Source organism: Achroia grisella, unplaced genomic scaffold (assembly GCF_030625045.1).
Source record: "Achroia grisella isolate CSIRO2021 unplaced genomic scaffold, CSIRO_AGI_Agris_v1 utg903, whole genome shotgun sequence".
Classification (NCBI taxonomy): Eukaryota; Metazoa; Arthropoda; class Insecta; order Lepidoptera; family Pyralidae; genus Achroia; species Achroia grisella.
In genome coordinates, this window is record NW_026713061.1 from 3,274,683 (window position 1) to 3,290,709 (window position 16,027).

Below are 16,027 nucleotides of genomic sequence, written 5' to 3' on the forward strand. Positions count from 1 at the left end.
CTTAAGGCTACATTCTAACGTTTAGCCTTGTACCTATTGATATAAAAATTAGTGCACATTATATTTTATTGTTATCGTACGAGAGTTACTATTTATTTAAATTGCCTTGTGCAGTATCGCCTATTTAGGTAAACTACATTACATTTTGTGGTAAAAATGAATTATATTGAAAACCAATGCAACACAATGTAATTACGTATTTCAAGTAGTGCTAGTTAACTAGCTGTTGCTTCCACGAGCATGTAGATGGTCTGCCATTGTAGATAAATCCCCTAACTTAGAACTCTAATTCGAATGACTGGGTACACCAATACCCAGCCTTTCGAATCGGAGTTTGGAAGGTCATCTTAAACAACCCGGCAGACTACTCGTCTTGATCTATTGCAGATCGTTTCCAACATAGAAGATTGTCTAACATACAAACACAAATAGCGTATTTCATTCCTTATTATGCATATCTATTATAAGAAGAAGATCAGACAATATTTACAACTAAAAAGCAAATAAACGTTATGGGTAGTATGGTTTCTTGTAATGAAATCTGTGATGCCGTAGCCTAGACATTGTGAAGAAATGAAAGGCTAATCCGTGTAACGTAGAGAGTGAGTAAAATTTCGCTAAATAAAATCACATTTGGTAGATCTGTTCGGACATGCGACGGTTCTTTCGATGGGTACTCTCGGGGTACGGTCTTTATTCAACATAAATTAGTATTTAGCACACACTAATTGTAAATAATTAACATTTAATTTCATTATAAGTGGCATTATTATAATAGCTATACCATAATTCATTATGGTACGGTGGTGTAGGCTTTTAACATATTTTGACACAATGTTGATCATTACATTATGCACGCTATTGGACACGAAATATATGTTTATTTAGCATAGGTATTAAGAATTAATTTTATCGGTTTTTGATATAATTATCTATTGCTCACTGTTTAATTTCTCACAAAATATATTCATTGGTATATATTAGTATTTCATGTTGGATATAGAAATTCATTTTTCATTCTACCAAGGACATTAAAGACTTGACAGGGTTTATGTTCTTTTGACACTATAAGAAATTAGTTTCTTTAAATACGTAAGGTAACAAATGTAATTTTAAAGTACTAATATAGAACTTTTAATTTGAAATTAAAATGTAATTTTGACCCGTTCAGGTGTGTATATTTTTTCTTCATGCAACACTTGCGATTACAATTCTAATTATTATTTTTGTTTGGTATTGAAATTGGACAGAAGTTACATAAAGTTATACCTTTCATTTATAAATGAAATATTGATTAATGGTAACAACTTCGGGTCACGAATGCTTATTTTTTTATTGTATACAACAAAAATAGTTCTTTTTATGAAAATAATTTTACAGTAATATATTTCATGCACCGTCGCATATACTGGATGAAACATGTGATTGCTGCGGGCACATTCAGTCTTTGTTCTTATCTACTATACATTTTATAAATATAACGTAACATAAAACATAACGAACCCCGTTGAAACCACATTCTTCCGCATCAAAACTCATCTGTATGAAGCATAAGATAAGCCGAATTTAAATAGGCAGTTACTATTGGCTAATATATGTAATAAAATTTGTAATGATGATATATATGTATATCTAGATTCAAGGTTGAATTAGTTTGTACAGACAGACAGAGTAAATTATATTCTTAGTGCATAATATAATGTATGAATCTGTTAACTGATCTCACTGAATCCACTATCGATCCTAATTAGTCTTAACAAAAATTGACAGTGAATAACATCAAACTAGTAATGAACATTGTTACTACACTCCTACATGTTTAGAGAATGTACTGAATTTAACACCGTATCATCTGTAATGCAGACATATGAAGTACTTACTACATCACATTGCTTGAAGTCATCTGTTGTGAAGGGCTCTTATTGATTTCAGTAGGTGACTCTATCACGAATTGTAAGAAGATGGTTTTATTTATAAAAGTATTTGAGATTCCGAGGATGAGCCTATTCCGTATAATCTTATCTATAAAATTCAATGCGAAAATAACTTCAACTTTGTATTTCATTGATTGTGGTAATTTACACCAAATGTAAGACGTACAACAAACTCACATGATCACTAATTTTATATAGTGGCGAATAGGTACCTGAAATTATATGCATATACTATTTAGAATTTATTGTTACTGACTCTGAAGAACAATAACTTATTGTTCTGAAGTCTTTTGAAATAATTGTTGGAGCGTTAAATTGTCATACATTATTGTAAAAAAAATATACAAGGCCTGATTATTATAAAATCTAATCGAGTTGATTAGTAGATTGTCTTTATTAAAATTAACCTCATGTAAATAGTAGGTTCATTATTTACTCTAATAAATCCGCCTATTTTTTTTCAGGGCGTCACTTTATATAGCTAATATTGAAATTGTTAGTGATACAAAATGTTCAATATATTTTGCCTCAATCAAATGTTTTTTATTTCCCTTTAATCTATGATTAAACAAGTAATAACCCAAAATAATGAATTGATAGAGATACTTAAATACATTCGTAGTGTAATACCCAAACTAATTCAAGCAATTATACTCATGAATACTAATTTTGAATCGTACGAGGAATCGACCCAATGACCTTTGGAATTAAGGCAATATTGCTAAACCACTGAGGAATCACAGAAACTAAAATTTAATTTAGGGATACTGTATGTATCTTATGATATTATCCTACTAAAATTATAAACGCAAAAGTTTAGATGGATGTATGTATGTTTGTTGCTCTTGTAAACAAAACTACTGAAAGTAGTTAGATGAAAGTACAGTATTATACGTCAATATAACAACAATTAGAAAATATAAAATCTTAAATGCACACTCACATTATTTGAGTGGTAACAGTATAAATAGCTGATTAATATTAATTTCCGGTTAAACTACTCTATTTAAAAATCGCAAAACGCTGGCAACAGAGGTAACATTGAAGTCTCCGACATAAAATAAACGTACTATAGTGTAGTGGGGTTTCTTTTAAATAGTTGTAATAAAAGTCCGCGACAGCCTTTTTTTTCATCATCATGTGAAATAAAGTAGGTTTTCATTTCAGACAAAGGATACATGATTACTAACTTTCTTCAGGATTGATTACAATTTTACATACAATGAGATATTAAAAAAATAAAAATATTAATAAATATCTCATACAATTTGACAAATAAATGTATCCGATGTCTTTCATTCATTTGGAAATTCTAAGAAGGGTTTATTTAAAATCTTCAAATTTAGGTGTAAATATTTTTTTTAGAAAATATAATGATAGACATATATATAAACAATCAAATAAATCTTTATCCAACTATACAACAGATTAAAAATACTCATAAAAGAACTTATAAAAAATAAGTAGGCAACTAAAAGAATTCTGAAAATCTATATACATAGATTCACTTTCCACAATATATATATATATATACATATATATATATACAAGATTAACCCATTAGCCACTTCACTCTAAATACATCTCGTTACATTACATTAAGACGCAGCTACGTCATTGCTCATTATATTTTTATTTTTAAACTACACAGATTACATAATGTATGGAAGATAGTGTAACATTTATACATTGATAGGTTTCCTAAATTGTAAAATCCAAATATCTATACATTATACGCAAGCTACGTCTTAAAATAACCACACAAAATTCCACAGTCCATGTATAGTTATTATTTAATCTTAATAGTTCCCTCGATTTAAATTATTGTACACCGTTAATTACATTTACCGTCTGTCACACGTCAGTGTCATTTACTCTTTTTATGTAAATCGCAATCATGTAAACCTCTAACCGAAGAATATTAGCTTCGTTTTCACTTAGCGGGCACGTCTATATAGCCAAAAACGTTATTCAAGGAAAATCTAGAACAAGAGATCCAGAGAACGAGATAGTCCAGTAGATTTTTATGGACAACGATGTAATAGTTTGGTGTCGATCCAGCGTATACCATTGTCGCAACAATGTGGTACACGCTGACGGAACACCACTATCTAGTCGTTGAAAGAATGAAGACCTTCATCAACCCGATATCCCTTAGCTGTGAATTCACCAGGAATTGCTTAGGTCGGATCACGTGGAGATCGACACAGTGTCCAATACATCTTTTTGTCGATATTCATTATTTATAGATTTTAAAACATATAAAAATATTAATATAATAAGAAAAATACAACCAATTGTCATGAAAATCTTGTTATTCTAACAATTTATTCATTATATCACTTATCGGTAAAAAACATTGCCTTTCTAAATAGTGAATAGTACCGTAATAGAGCTTACATTCACCATACGACGCAACAAACCATGCTTACTTTTTAAACGTCATCTTTGAATTAAAAAGATGGAATAATCATTACTCGAATTATATCTATATATATAAAATTTTAACATCTGTGGATATTCTTTAGCGTTTTAAGCTGTAGTATTGACTACTCGAGAACAAGTCGTGCCGGGTAAGTGAGAACGAGCGGTAATTTTCAATAACCGCTTGATTGAAAAAATTGCACCGAGGAATGTAGAAATCCCGCCACACCGAACTAGCGATTAACTTGGCCCGTGGAGAACGCTGTAGTAGGGGCGTGAGGGTGTCCACAATGCACCGCCAGCGTCATAACGACTGCATGATATACGTAAACTAATAAATCATATTGTTGTCTGTAAAAAAGTTGTTTAAAATCGATAAACTATTCATTACTTCATACTAGTCACAGCTTTTTTATATTTAATATTTACAATCGTAACGGCGACAAAAGCTAGGCAGCGTTGAGTTGAGTCGCCGGGTGAGCGCTGCGGACACCAGTAGCGTTTACTTATTAACTTGTATCTCACGAACTAATTCGGAGGAGCGTTCCCAAAGATGTCCGATCTAGTTCGTCGATCTTTCGCTCGTATAGTACAAAATATTTCTAGGGATGCAAGTCGATCGGTCTACTGGCATTCTCGAGTCGGGCACGAGCGATCCAGTTCGCGAACTAAACAGAGCGGACTAGTAGTGATGGAAGTAGAGAGACTAACGCTTGTCGGGCGGCGGGTGAGGGGGCAGCGCGGGGTGTGGCGAGTGCGCGGGGTGCGCGGGGGTGGGGGGCGCGGCGGCGGCGGCGTCGTCGGGCGGCGCGGGCGAGCGCAGTTTGGCTCGAGGCCTCCACGCGTCCAGCAGCGCTTCCACGCGCTCCTCGGTGGGCCCCCAGCGTGAGAACCCGGCCGCGTTCTGCAGCCACACCACCACCGTGCCGCCGCCCCACCGGAAGTACACCTCATTCCTGCGCACGGACACACATCTGAGATCATCCAGATCTCGCAGATTATATTGTATTGTACTGAATATGTATTGTAAGCGAAACTATGTAAGTCCGCTTATCGAAACTTGTATTTGTGTAACATTTTAAAGAGATTAAATCATGTACTCTATTTCTATTTTATTTACCAGCAGAGCCTCTAGTACTTAATGCAGTGTAGTTTCATGTAATTTGTAAAAAACTGTAGTGCTTTATAGCATAATTATATAAATTTTAACTTACTTTGGAAGTACATGCTGGAATCCATGACGATATTCGTGTTCGAAAGCTGGTATCACAACCTGGAAAAAGGACGTTATGTATTAGCTGCCTTCACATATGTTATGTACACACATGAAAGTCTATTTGCTATGCTAAGGAATAAAGGGCGCACCTCCTGCTCGGCAAGTGATGAGAGACGAGATGGCCGCAATTACAGATAAATGGAATATAACAAAATGAAACGCCAACCCCAAATGAATAGGATAAGGTAATAATGAATATCCACATAATTGAATATAAGTCAGTTTTCGATCGCATTATTTCTAAGTATTGAATATGATGTAGACATACCTGTTTCCTCTTGAAATGGCTGGCCTGCAGCTTGTGCAGGGCGTGCGTCTGTCGGTCGGGCCACTCGGGCAGCACGACAACGAAGCTGAGCGGCTCGGCCGACTCCTGCAGCAGCCGCTCCATGTGCCGCAGCGCCGCCTCCAGCAGCTCCTCGCAGTACGGCGGGTGCGCCACCATCGACCCCGACACCGGACGCAACTCCAGGAACGGACTGCAATATATATTTTTTATGTAATCGGAATATCAATCAAGTCATTCACCGGTATGTGATAACTGTCGCCTATATACATGCACTATACAAATCCCCTGAAACCCACAAGACTAAAATGTTGCATGGCCATTAATTTCATTAGTTTAATTGATTGATAGAATTTTTAATTATTAAATAAATGATAATTACAACAAATTGTTCATAGTAGAACTCCTGCATTGCCATATCTGCGAACTAACGTCCCCTTATAATTCTCAGAAATATGACTTACCCCCGGGACCCGAAGTAAGAGTCAGTGTCGGCGAACGCTGAACAATACTGGCGGAAGTAGCAATCGAGAGGGCTCGCGAAGCACTCGAAGGTAACGCCGAAGCTACGCTGTAAGCACTCGAGTACGGGCACTGGAAGCGCCATCTGTGCGAGCTGCGCCTCACCGCTCGCACCTACCCACGCCGCATACCGCCGCAGCAGACACCACACGCGTGACAAGAATTGTTCGAACTTCTTGTCGTCGAAACAGCTGTGCCTATAAAGACACTCCTGCAAAGGCACCAACAATGTATACACATTATACACTGATATCTCCATACATATATTTTTGTTTTTATTGCTGTCTATTCTCTGTGTCTATGGGACATGTGTTTGCTACTTTTCACTATCAATAACAGACAATCTGCAGATGTCTTCAATAAATTATAGTTTTTTACTTAGAAGCTCTTTTTTGGAAATGCATTTCATACCACCTACCAGTTTTTGTAGGTATGTTGCATTAAGAACTTGTGGCTCGCCGAGATACCGTATTAGCGCTTGATCGCGGTCCAGAAAATGTTCAACAAGTGGTGGTCGTGGCGCTGGCACAGCAAATTGTACCGGGTAACACCATACTTTTCGTAGTGCTGCCTGCTGCAGCGGAGCTGGCATCTCCTGAATATTAATTTTCACATTGAGAACTAATAAATTACTGTCAAGTCTTTCTGTCTGTTCTTTATTTCTATAAAGAATATTTAAGCAGATTTCTGTGCTAAATGATTTTTATGGTCTCACCAGTTTGACCATAACCTTACCTAGTACAAAATAAAGTCGCTGTCTTTCCCTATATATGCATAAATGTTTAAAAGTACGTAATGGATTTTGAAGCATTTTTTTAGAGGAAGATTTTTAATAGAACGACTCTAGAGGAAGGTTTATATATAATACATGTAGACCCATGCAAAGCCGGGGTCCAGTAGCTAGTTATCAATATAATATCAACAAGTAGGTGTGTTTTAGATATATGTAGTAAAACAAAGGCCATACATTAAGTTGGAGATGTAAAAATTATACCTGAATTCCATTTTCTTTAAGAAGTGTACTGTGTTTTTCTCTTATTTTCCTAGCATATTCCGCCGATAAGTGATATATCTTCAAACATATTCCTTCCACTGAAGCTTTTACAGTCTCTGCTAAATGGGGTTGACATTGTCGCTGTAACAAACATGAATTAAATTGTTTTTTAACATAACTGAGATGGCAAAATAGGTTGTGACCCATACAAATAGTGTAAGCAGTAACCTATATACATGAACAATTATACTTGTATACTCATGTATAGACTTGGCAAGGAACAGAGATGCCCCCTCTTATCCTATAATGTTATCCAATAGCTAGCATACTTCTCTTCTAGTACAGGTGGTTTAATTTCCCTTCCTAAGTAATTCCATTATATCAATACCTAGCGTTCCATTTCCAGATCATATTTAGGACAAGGGTAAAGTATCATTATAATTAAATATAATATTATTATTATTGTAAAATGTAGACAATACCTGTATCCTAAATATTACCTATACATTACCCCTGCATGTCATTTTAAAATAGAAATCATGCACTAAGCATGAAATAGCAACCTCTTGCAGAAACAGCACTTACTCGCAAGTGTGCCAGTCTATCTTGAAAGTCATCATATGTGGCACCAACTGTTCGTCTTAACCACTGGAATGTATCCTCAGCATTCCACTTCACCACTTTACGACTCTCTGGGGAAGCATTTCTTGACTCTATCATCTTCTTTGCTGCTTCAGCATATCTTGACAACTGTTTTCTAGCATCTCCCGTAAACTTCGGATGTGTCAATTTAATTGGTATGTCATTCATAATTTCTTCATACATTGAACGTGATATCTCTGGGAAACAATGACTTGGCAATAAAGGATCGGAACCACCCTGATCATTGACTTTTCGCTCCATCAACCAGCGATTAAATGAGTCTTTGGGTGCATCAATACTTTCTCTTGTATGACATAACTCTTGATAACATTGTCTCAATTTATTTGCTAAAGTGAATCTGAAACCTTCAATTTCAGGATGTGGGTGTGGGCAAATGGTAGGAGGGCGCTCATATATAACAACATTTGTGGGAACTTCTATATCCCATGGACCAGCTAAAACAAATTTCTTTGGGGGAGGACCATTGTCCTCAGATGGACGCCGTTTAGTTGCACAAGGGGTCATGTTACCCGCATTTGGGGGACCTGTGTGACATATACCAAGAGGATCTGTTATGGGATCAAAATCTCTTTTCACAGCTGGTAATTCCCATAATGATTCACCTGAAAGTTTATTCCAAAAGTAGGGTCTATTTTCTCTCTTCGACCAATACTTTCGCCACCCTTGTTGTAAGAGATCTGGATGCAAATCGGCGGCAAGATGTGGAGCGAGCGGAGCAGGCGCTCCAGGAGTCTGAGGTGTCTCCCCGCTGCCACTAGGTGAGGATTGTATTTCGGGTGATGAATCACTGTGGGTTGCTGCATTTTCCCAAGATGAAGAGCTGGCAACAACTTTATCACGAACATCATTCATGTTGACACAGTACTTGTAGCAAAGTTTATAAAAATAATCTCAAGTAATTCTTGACAATATATTTATATAGTAATAAACGTACTAATGTCAAAAAGTTTTTAGATCACTCACTACACTTATAGGTTTCTAATAAACACATTATTTACACTACAGACAACAGTAAGCAATGTTAGCGCCAATAAAATCATATCAAAGAAAATTCACTAACATAAAAGAAAATCATTTTAAAATATGTAAATTGTTACATTAAAGTTAAAAATTATAAATTAAGCATCATTGGTGCAGTCAAAATAATTCAAAATTACGATAAACTAAGATTTGTGAATAAAATAAGTGTTTCCAAGCACCGCCATAACAGACAGAATTGACAAACTGTTAGTGTTACCAGATTAAAATTTGTTATATTCCTAATGTTCTCTATCCTCGGAGAAAACAGCTACAATTTGTTGAATTTATCTGAAAAATGCTGACGATCTACTGGGTTATTAAATTTTCAGTATTCCGAGGCGCTGCCAGTACGAATTCTATTGAAAATGTATAAATCTTAAATGTAGGTCTTCACATCAAATGACTTCGGAAGCTTTGTCCTTATATACATGCCACTCTCAATTGTTTTAAAATAACTTTACTGTTGAACTGTTTTTAAAATCTTGATTCTATTGTTATTGTAAGGGTGGTATCAGCTGCTATAAAATTGATTAAAATTAAATTCAGGGATGATGGTCATTAGGAAAACCTAATGACCATCATCCATGAATCTATGAGAATCGATTTTAAATATTAAACATGAAATATATACAATTCTTTTTTTCTTTATTTACTTCTCTTTTTAAACAGAAAAGATTCTCAAAGATTTAACATTAATGTTCTTATAATAAATATCGACGTTTATTTACAATCGATGAATATCGATCACCCCTAAACGTAGTTTGAATTACACCGAATTGCTCTGTGTTTGTAAAAATGCTAACGTCAATGTTGTCCAATGTAGGACTTCAAGTTCTCTGAGTATTTGAATATTTGAAATAAATAGTATTACAATAGAAAGTAATATTATATTAGATATATATATAAAATTTAATTGTATAATAAGTGGTTCAGATAATAACTAAATAATTTGATTGTTTAAATTACAATATCAAAGATGTGGTATTCACAGATAAATGGTACAACTGTTTTATTGTGGTAAATCCATAACAGAGGAACAGAAAGAAACAACATTTTTGTGAAGTGGCTTTTTGTGAAAATAACGATATGAAGGAAATCGAAATAGAACGTGATGATTACGTTTTCGAATTCAACTACGATGACTGTGTTTTTATGGAATTAGATTTTAATAAACTAAAATACGATGATTTTTTTCATAGTTGCATGTATAAAAATATGCCCTGCATTATTAAAAATGTCAGTTCAACTTGGGAATGCACAAGAAAATGGATAGATAGTGATCTGATAAACTATGATCACTTTACTGATAATTATGGTGATTTAGAAGCACCTGTTGCAGACTGTAATACAGTAACATACAATGCACATTGTAAGAGTAATATGAGTGTTGATGATTATGTGGGCTACTTAAGAAAGAGTGAAAGAGAAAAACTACTCTATCTTAAAGATTGGCATTTAAGAAAAATAAGACCTAATGATGAGTTCTATGAAGTTCCCTTTATCTTTGCTTCTGATTGGCTCAATGAGTATGCTCTAGATCATAAAGAAGATGATTTTATGTTTGTTTATATTGGCCCTGAAAAGTCATGGTATGTTAATTTTCCTACCTATTGTTATGTACTGACTTTACATTTTATGTAATGCAGTTGTTTACTTAGTCTTTCATCACCAAATTTAAAGCTAATCTGAATATATATAACTCAAAGGTGCCTGACATAGTGATCTCTCAACACACAGCCCAAACAATTGGACAGATCGGGCTGAAATTTGGCATGCAGGTAGATGTTATGATGTAGGCATCCGCTAAGAAAGGATTTTGATTAATTCTACCCCCAAAGAGATAAAATAGGGGTTGAAAGTTTATATGAAACTTTGTCAATTCAACATTTTATTATTACCTTAATTATTAAGAATATTAATAATAACTATTTGTCAGAAGATGACTATACTTATTTCCTGTTATTCTCACTTATTTCTACTGTAAAATACCTGGCTTTGCATATCATAGTCTTGTTTGAAGACTAAGATATAATTATAGAGTATGTCACCATCTCAGTGAGTAATAGACATATAGAAATTTCTTTGTCATTAAGATATTTAACATGAAGACAAAAAATACCTTGTGCTGATACCACACAGCTACTTATTGGAAAGAGCAAGATTTATAACAAAAGAGTTAAATAAAAAGATGCAAAAATCCTATAGCGCCATACTAAATTCATACCACATTCCTTCTAACCATGTCAATATACATTCTAATTAGCAAACCAATAGTTTATATATGAGAACTGTAGACTAAATAGAATTAGACAATTATTTTCTATGTAAAGAATTAATAAGTTTTAATGTATATTCCAGGACACCATTACATGCAGATGTCTACAATTCATACAGCTGGTCTGTAAATATAGTGGGTAAAAAAAGATGGATATTATTTCCACCACTTGAAGAAGAAAAATTAAAAGATTCATTAGGAAACTTGCCATTACTTTTTGAGTATGAAATGTCTGAAGGTATAAAATATTTTGAGATAATACAAGAACAAGGTGATGCAATATTTGTGCCTTCTGGTTGGCACCATCAAGTAGTCAATTTACTAGACACAATATCTATTAATCATAATTGGATAAATGCATGTAATTTAGAACTTGTATTTAAAGCACTACAAAATAGTTTATCTTCTATAGAAAATGAAATCCAAGAATTTAAAGATACTCCTGAATTTTATTCACAATGTCAACTAATATTGAAATCACTCTTTGGAATGGATGTTACATCTTTTATGAATTTTTTATGTTACATTGGTAACAAAAGGCTTGGTCAAATTAAAAGTGAAAATAATATAAGCTTTGGAAAATATAAACTGGGAAAGAAACTTATCAAACTTGATCTAAATAGTATATTAAATGTTATAAACATAATATATAGTAAACCCACATTTTTAAATAATTATTTATCACCAAATAATATTAAAGACTTACTTTATATAAAAAAATTAATTGTACAACACCCAGACATTAATATGTCTTAATAATAACAGAGTCATTCAATGATAATAATAAAGAAATCAACAATGACAAAGCACGCTTATAAATTAGATGTCTGTTTAGCATAAACACAGCCTTGTTTAATTAATTCATTTATTTTTGTTTCATCATACCCCAATTCTTTTAAGACTTGAATTGTATGTTGTCCTGGTTGTGATAAGGGCTTCAACCCAGCTGGTATTCCAGGTGTATTTGATAGTCCAGGAGCTGGTTTAGGTACTATGGTATTATTTGCATTCCTCTTGAATGAATCATTAGACATGTAATATTTTTCATTGTCGATGGTATCAAAATCCAATACTGGAGTCACACATGCATCTAGATTATCGAATATTTGGCACCATTCATCTTGAGTTTTTTGAAGAAAGACTTCTTCAAATTTTTTAGTATTTTCTTCAACATCACCAACTTGATTATATTGATCTTCATGAAGACCTAATCCTATTAAAAAATTAGTATAAAATTTTGGTTCCAAGGCTCCCACAGCCATATATTTATTATCCTTAGTTTTATAGGCCCTGTAAAATGGGGCACCACCATCTAAAACATTTGTCCCAGGATCTCCTGACCATACAGGCAAATTTCTCGATCTAAACAACCAAGAGGCAATATAAGCTAGACCTTCAGTCATATTGGCATCTACTATTTGACCTTTTCCAGATTTTGTGCGTTCTAATAAAGCTAAAACAATTCCAAATGCACACAAAACACTGCCGCCTGCAAAGTCGGCTAATAAATTAATTGGTGGTCTTGGAGGCTCTGCTTTGGTTCTCAATAGCGATAGTACACCGGACATGGCTACATAATTTATATCATGACCACCTTTATACTTAAAGTTTCCATTTTGACCAAAACCAGTTAATCTAGCATAGATTAATCTAGAATTTTCCTCTAAAAGTGAAGTAGGTCCTAGCCCGAGTTTTTCTAATACACCTGGTCTAAATGTATCTAGAAATACATCAGAGGATGCACATAATTTCTTTATTACACTTACACCTTCTTTGCTCTTTAAATCTACAGATATCATTTTTTTTCCATTGGACATAACATCAAAGGGCGAAGGTTGTATCTGAAAAATAATTAGATTAATATAATAACATGTACACAATAATTAAAAACGCAATCTAGGATATAGAATCATCAAGCCACCCTCATGGCGGTTATAAGCATTGAATTGATAAGTACCCATTACTAACTATCCCCTCCTTCTCCTTATGTTCGATGCTTGCCATATTTGCAGCAACTAAATTGCATATGAGTATACTGTTTCGACTACAATAAGATATTGGGCAAAGTGAAATTACTCTGTATGCTCAGGTTTGATATTCGATTTTATTTATGGGATGTCTTTCTTTTGCACTTTGTTCATTACATGTTAAATCAGTATATAATACAATTTTTTTTATTCACTTGTCACTAGAATATTCTATTTTATCTAGTGTAAGTAGTAATAGGATTATTCAAATAATTAAATACGTAACAATTCATATTTCAAGTGTAAATTCTAAAACAACAGTTTCCATTCTATAAAGACAAGATATGTCTAAACCTTTAAAATAAAATAAGTAAAAAAAAAGTATTTTTTATTTATTACTCTAATCGAATGTACTACTTACCTATACTGACGAGGAGAATGGTGTGATGATATGATGTTATTAACTATTAGTACATTTTCATTTACATCATTATTATATTTTTAATGAATAAAATCTTTAACATTTTTTTACTTATTTTATCCTTTAGTTTTTATTTCATTAATATTTCTCACCGACATCGAAGCGACCCAAAAATATGAGTTCAATATTTGATTCCATATGTATGGCTTTTGTTTGCGAAAGTACTACTCATCAACCCATTCTCGAAACCGCATCTGACTCACTAAAATTCATAACACTACTTTCTTAACCATCTTCAGTTTCGAATATAATTAACAAAAAAAAGCCTCGGGACCGAAGACTATATATTGTTTAAAGGCACGACTAAATATGTATGTTATTATCTTTTATGGCGACGAGTAAGTATCAATTGTTATCTAAACCTATCCAATGTTTTATAAGTGCTATTGTTTCAGTATTTCATTATGAAATTAGTAATCTTGATAGAATGCTTTAATGCAAGACTCAAGTGTCAATATCCAATGTAGATTTAGTGTACCTTGTCAACGACGGTAACGCTGGCTCCGAAGTCAACTAAAATTGATCCACAAAAAGGGCCTGGAGCCAAACCCATCATTTCTACAACTTTGATACCTTTCAGAGCCATTGCGATAACCTAAAAATAAAAACGAGTTTTTAGAAAAATATACTTTAATCTGTATAAACATACAGATTAAAGTATATTTTTCTTTGTTTTTGTATATTATTATGAATAATTATAATAATCTTTATTAATATAAACATATTAATAAAGATTATTATAATTATTCATTCAAGCACACAAATATTGAGGGTTTACAAACGCATAATATTCGTAATTACGGGTATCTGCATAGGTTTTTCATAATTATTAATCAAGGTGCTAAAAACAATCAACGATATTTCTTAGACCTGGAAATAAATATGAGTGTGTCCATGTTGCATGAGGTGCAGTGCTAAATAATTAACAAACCACTATTTACTTATACAGGCGGGTTTAAGAATGCACGCCGTCCAAAAATTTTAAGACTTCTTTGTATTTGTAATCCATAGGTTACGGTAACTGTTTAGGCTGTATGCTTGTTTGCCAACAACGTAGTATAAAAAAGCTTCTACTTGAAATGCAATATCCTATTGAAGAATTCGTGAGAACTAAAGAAATTATCCGTCTCGAAGAACCATTTGTTTAGTTACTACACCCACATCATTATACGTGAACAACAGATATCAGTAAGCTTATTTGTGAATCTACATTAACACCCCTAAATATATTAGTAGCATTTACGTATGACGTACCATGACCTAGAAAATGGTACTTTTACAACGTTGTAGTTATTGAAAACAGTATACACAATAATAGTATACACAATAACAAGTACTAATACAACATTGTGGGAGGGAGGGGATTAATAATCCCATTGCTAACAATGTACCATGTCAGATTGACATCACCGCGGTTACTCCTGGAATTTGCCACGATGGGCTAACGGAGCTGACTTCATACATCATCATCTTATCATGCTCCACTGGTGCCCCACCAGCGTATACCGTTAGCACAGACGAGAGCACCATTCTAAAATCATCCCTTAAAAAAAATAACGTAATAATAGTAATGTATTCGAAATAGTAGCAATGTAATCCAAACGGCTGTAAGTTGTCCTATTATTTATATATGTTTACGCTTAAGTGTTGCATGTGATAAGAACTAATATTTAATTAATTTATACAGGGGTCATATAAAAATATTAATTTTATAAAAGAATGTTTTGCGTTTGCGGTAGTTAATAATATTCTGCGAGACGCGAGTGTACCTATTTACTACAAGTCCTAATTGACCCGTACTTTGGACAGCTTAAACATAAATATAATTATGTATACCTATAATTGATAATTAAGTTTGTAGACAAAAATATAATATAAGATACTGGTATAAAGAAAATACACAGCAGCCAGTTATAAAAAGTATGGTCAGTTAGCGGTCAGCTGAAGTTGGAACAGGTTTGGGTAATTGAGCACTATTTAGTTAATATAAGACTGTATCCACAAATAAAATAGGTTATGATGGACTCACAAAAATACCTTACAACACAAACTGACAAACTATTTACATAATATAGAGCAAATAAATAACTAATTACTAGGGATGACGATGAACATCAATGTTTAGTCACCGATCACATCGACAAAGTCGGTATAGGTAAACATCGATTATTCGATAATATCGAAG

The 16,027-nt window shown here is 33.5% G+C and overlaps 3 protein-coding genes across 10 annotated transcripts; 1 reads left to right on the forward strand and 2 right to left on the reverse strand.

The window, feature by feature from the left end:
* Positions 1–3,363: 3,363 nt before the first annotated feature.
* Positions 3,364–9,312, reverse strand: LOC131853540 (mRNA (2'-O-methyladenosine-N(6)-)-methyltransferase). Its single transcript, XM_059204459.1, has 7 exons — positions 8,022–9,312; positions 7,437–7,577; positions 6,861–7,037; positions 6,385–6,653; positions 5,903–6,113; positions 5,573–5,631; positions 3,364–5,314 (listed from the first exon to the last, which is right to left on the reverse strand). The coding sequence occupies exons 1-7, from the start codon at positions 8,949–8,951 to the stop codon at positions 5,065–5,067; spliced, it is 2,037 nt and encodes a 678-aa protein (XP_059060442.1). The 5' UTR covers positions 8,952–9,312; the 3' UTR covers positions 3,364–5,064.
* Positions 9,313–9,958: 646 nt separating this feature from the next.
* On the forward strand, positions 9,959–12,150 carry LOC131853618 (2-oxoglutarate and iron-dependent oxygenase JMJD4). The gene is made up of 2 exons (XM_059204570.1): positions 9,959–10,708; positions 11,478–12,150. Exons 1-2 carry the CDS (start codon positions 10,206–10,208, stop codon positions 12,148–12,150), a joined length of 1,176 nt encoding a protein of 391 aa, XP_059060553.1. The 5' UTR covers positions 9,959–10,205.
* Positions 12,151–12,206: 56 nt separating this feature from the next.
* Positions 12,207–15,965, reverse strand: LOC131853619 (alpha-methylacyl-CoA racemase). 8 transcript variants are annotated; one of them, XM_059204578.1, is made up of 3 exons: positions 15,939–15,965; positions 14,321–14,437; positions 12,207–13,235 (listed from the first exon to the last, which is right to left on the reverse strand). In XM_059204578.1, exons 2-3 carry the CDS (start codon positions 14,426–14,428, stop codon positions 12,207–12,209), a joined length of 1,137 nt encoding a protein of 378 aa, XP_059060561.1. In that variant the 5' UTR covers positions 14,429–14,437; positions 15,939–15,965. The 8 variants fall into 8 exon arrangements, with proteins under 8 accessions (XP_059060561.1, XP_059060558.1, XP_059060559.1 ...); XM_059204575.1 differs by having other exon boundaries at positions 15,872–15,955; XM_059204576.1 differs by lacking the exon at positions 15,939–15,965 and adding an exon at positions 15,880–15,904.
* Positions 15,966–16,027: the final 62 nt, after the last annotated feature.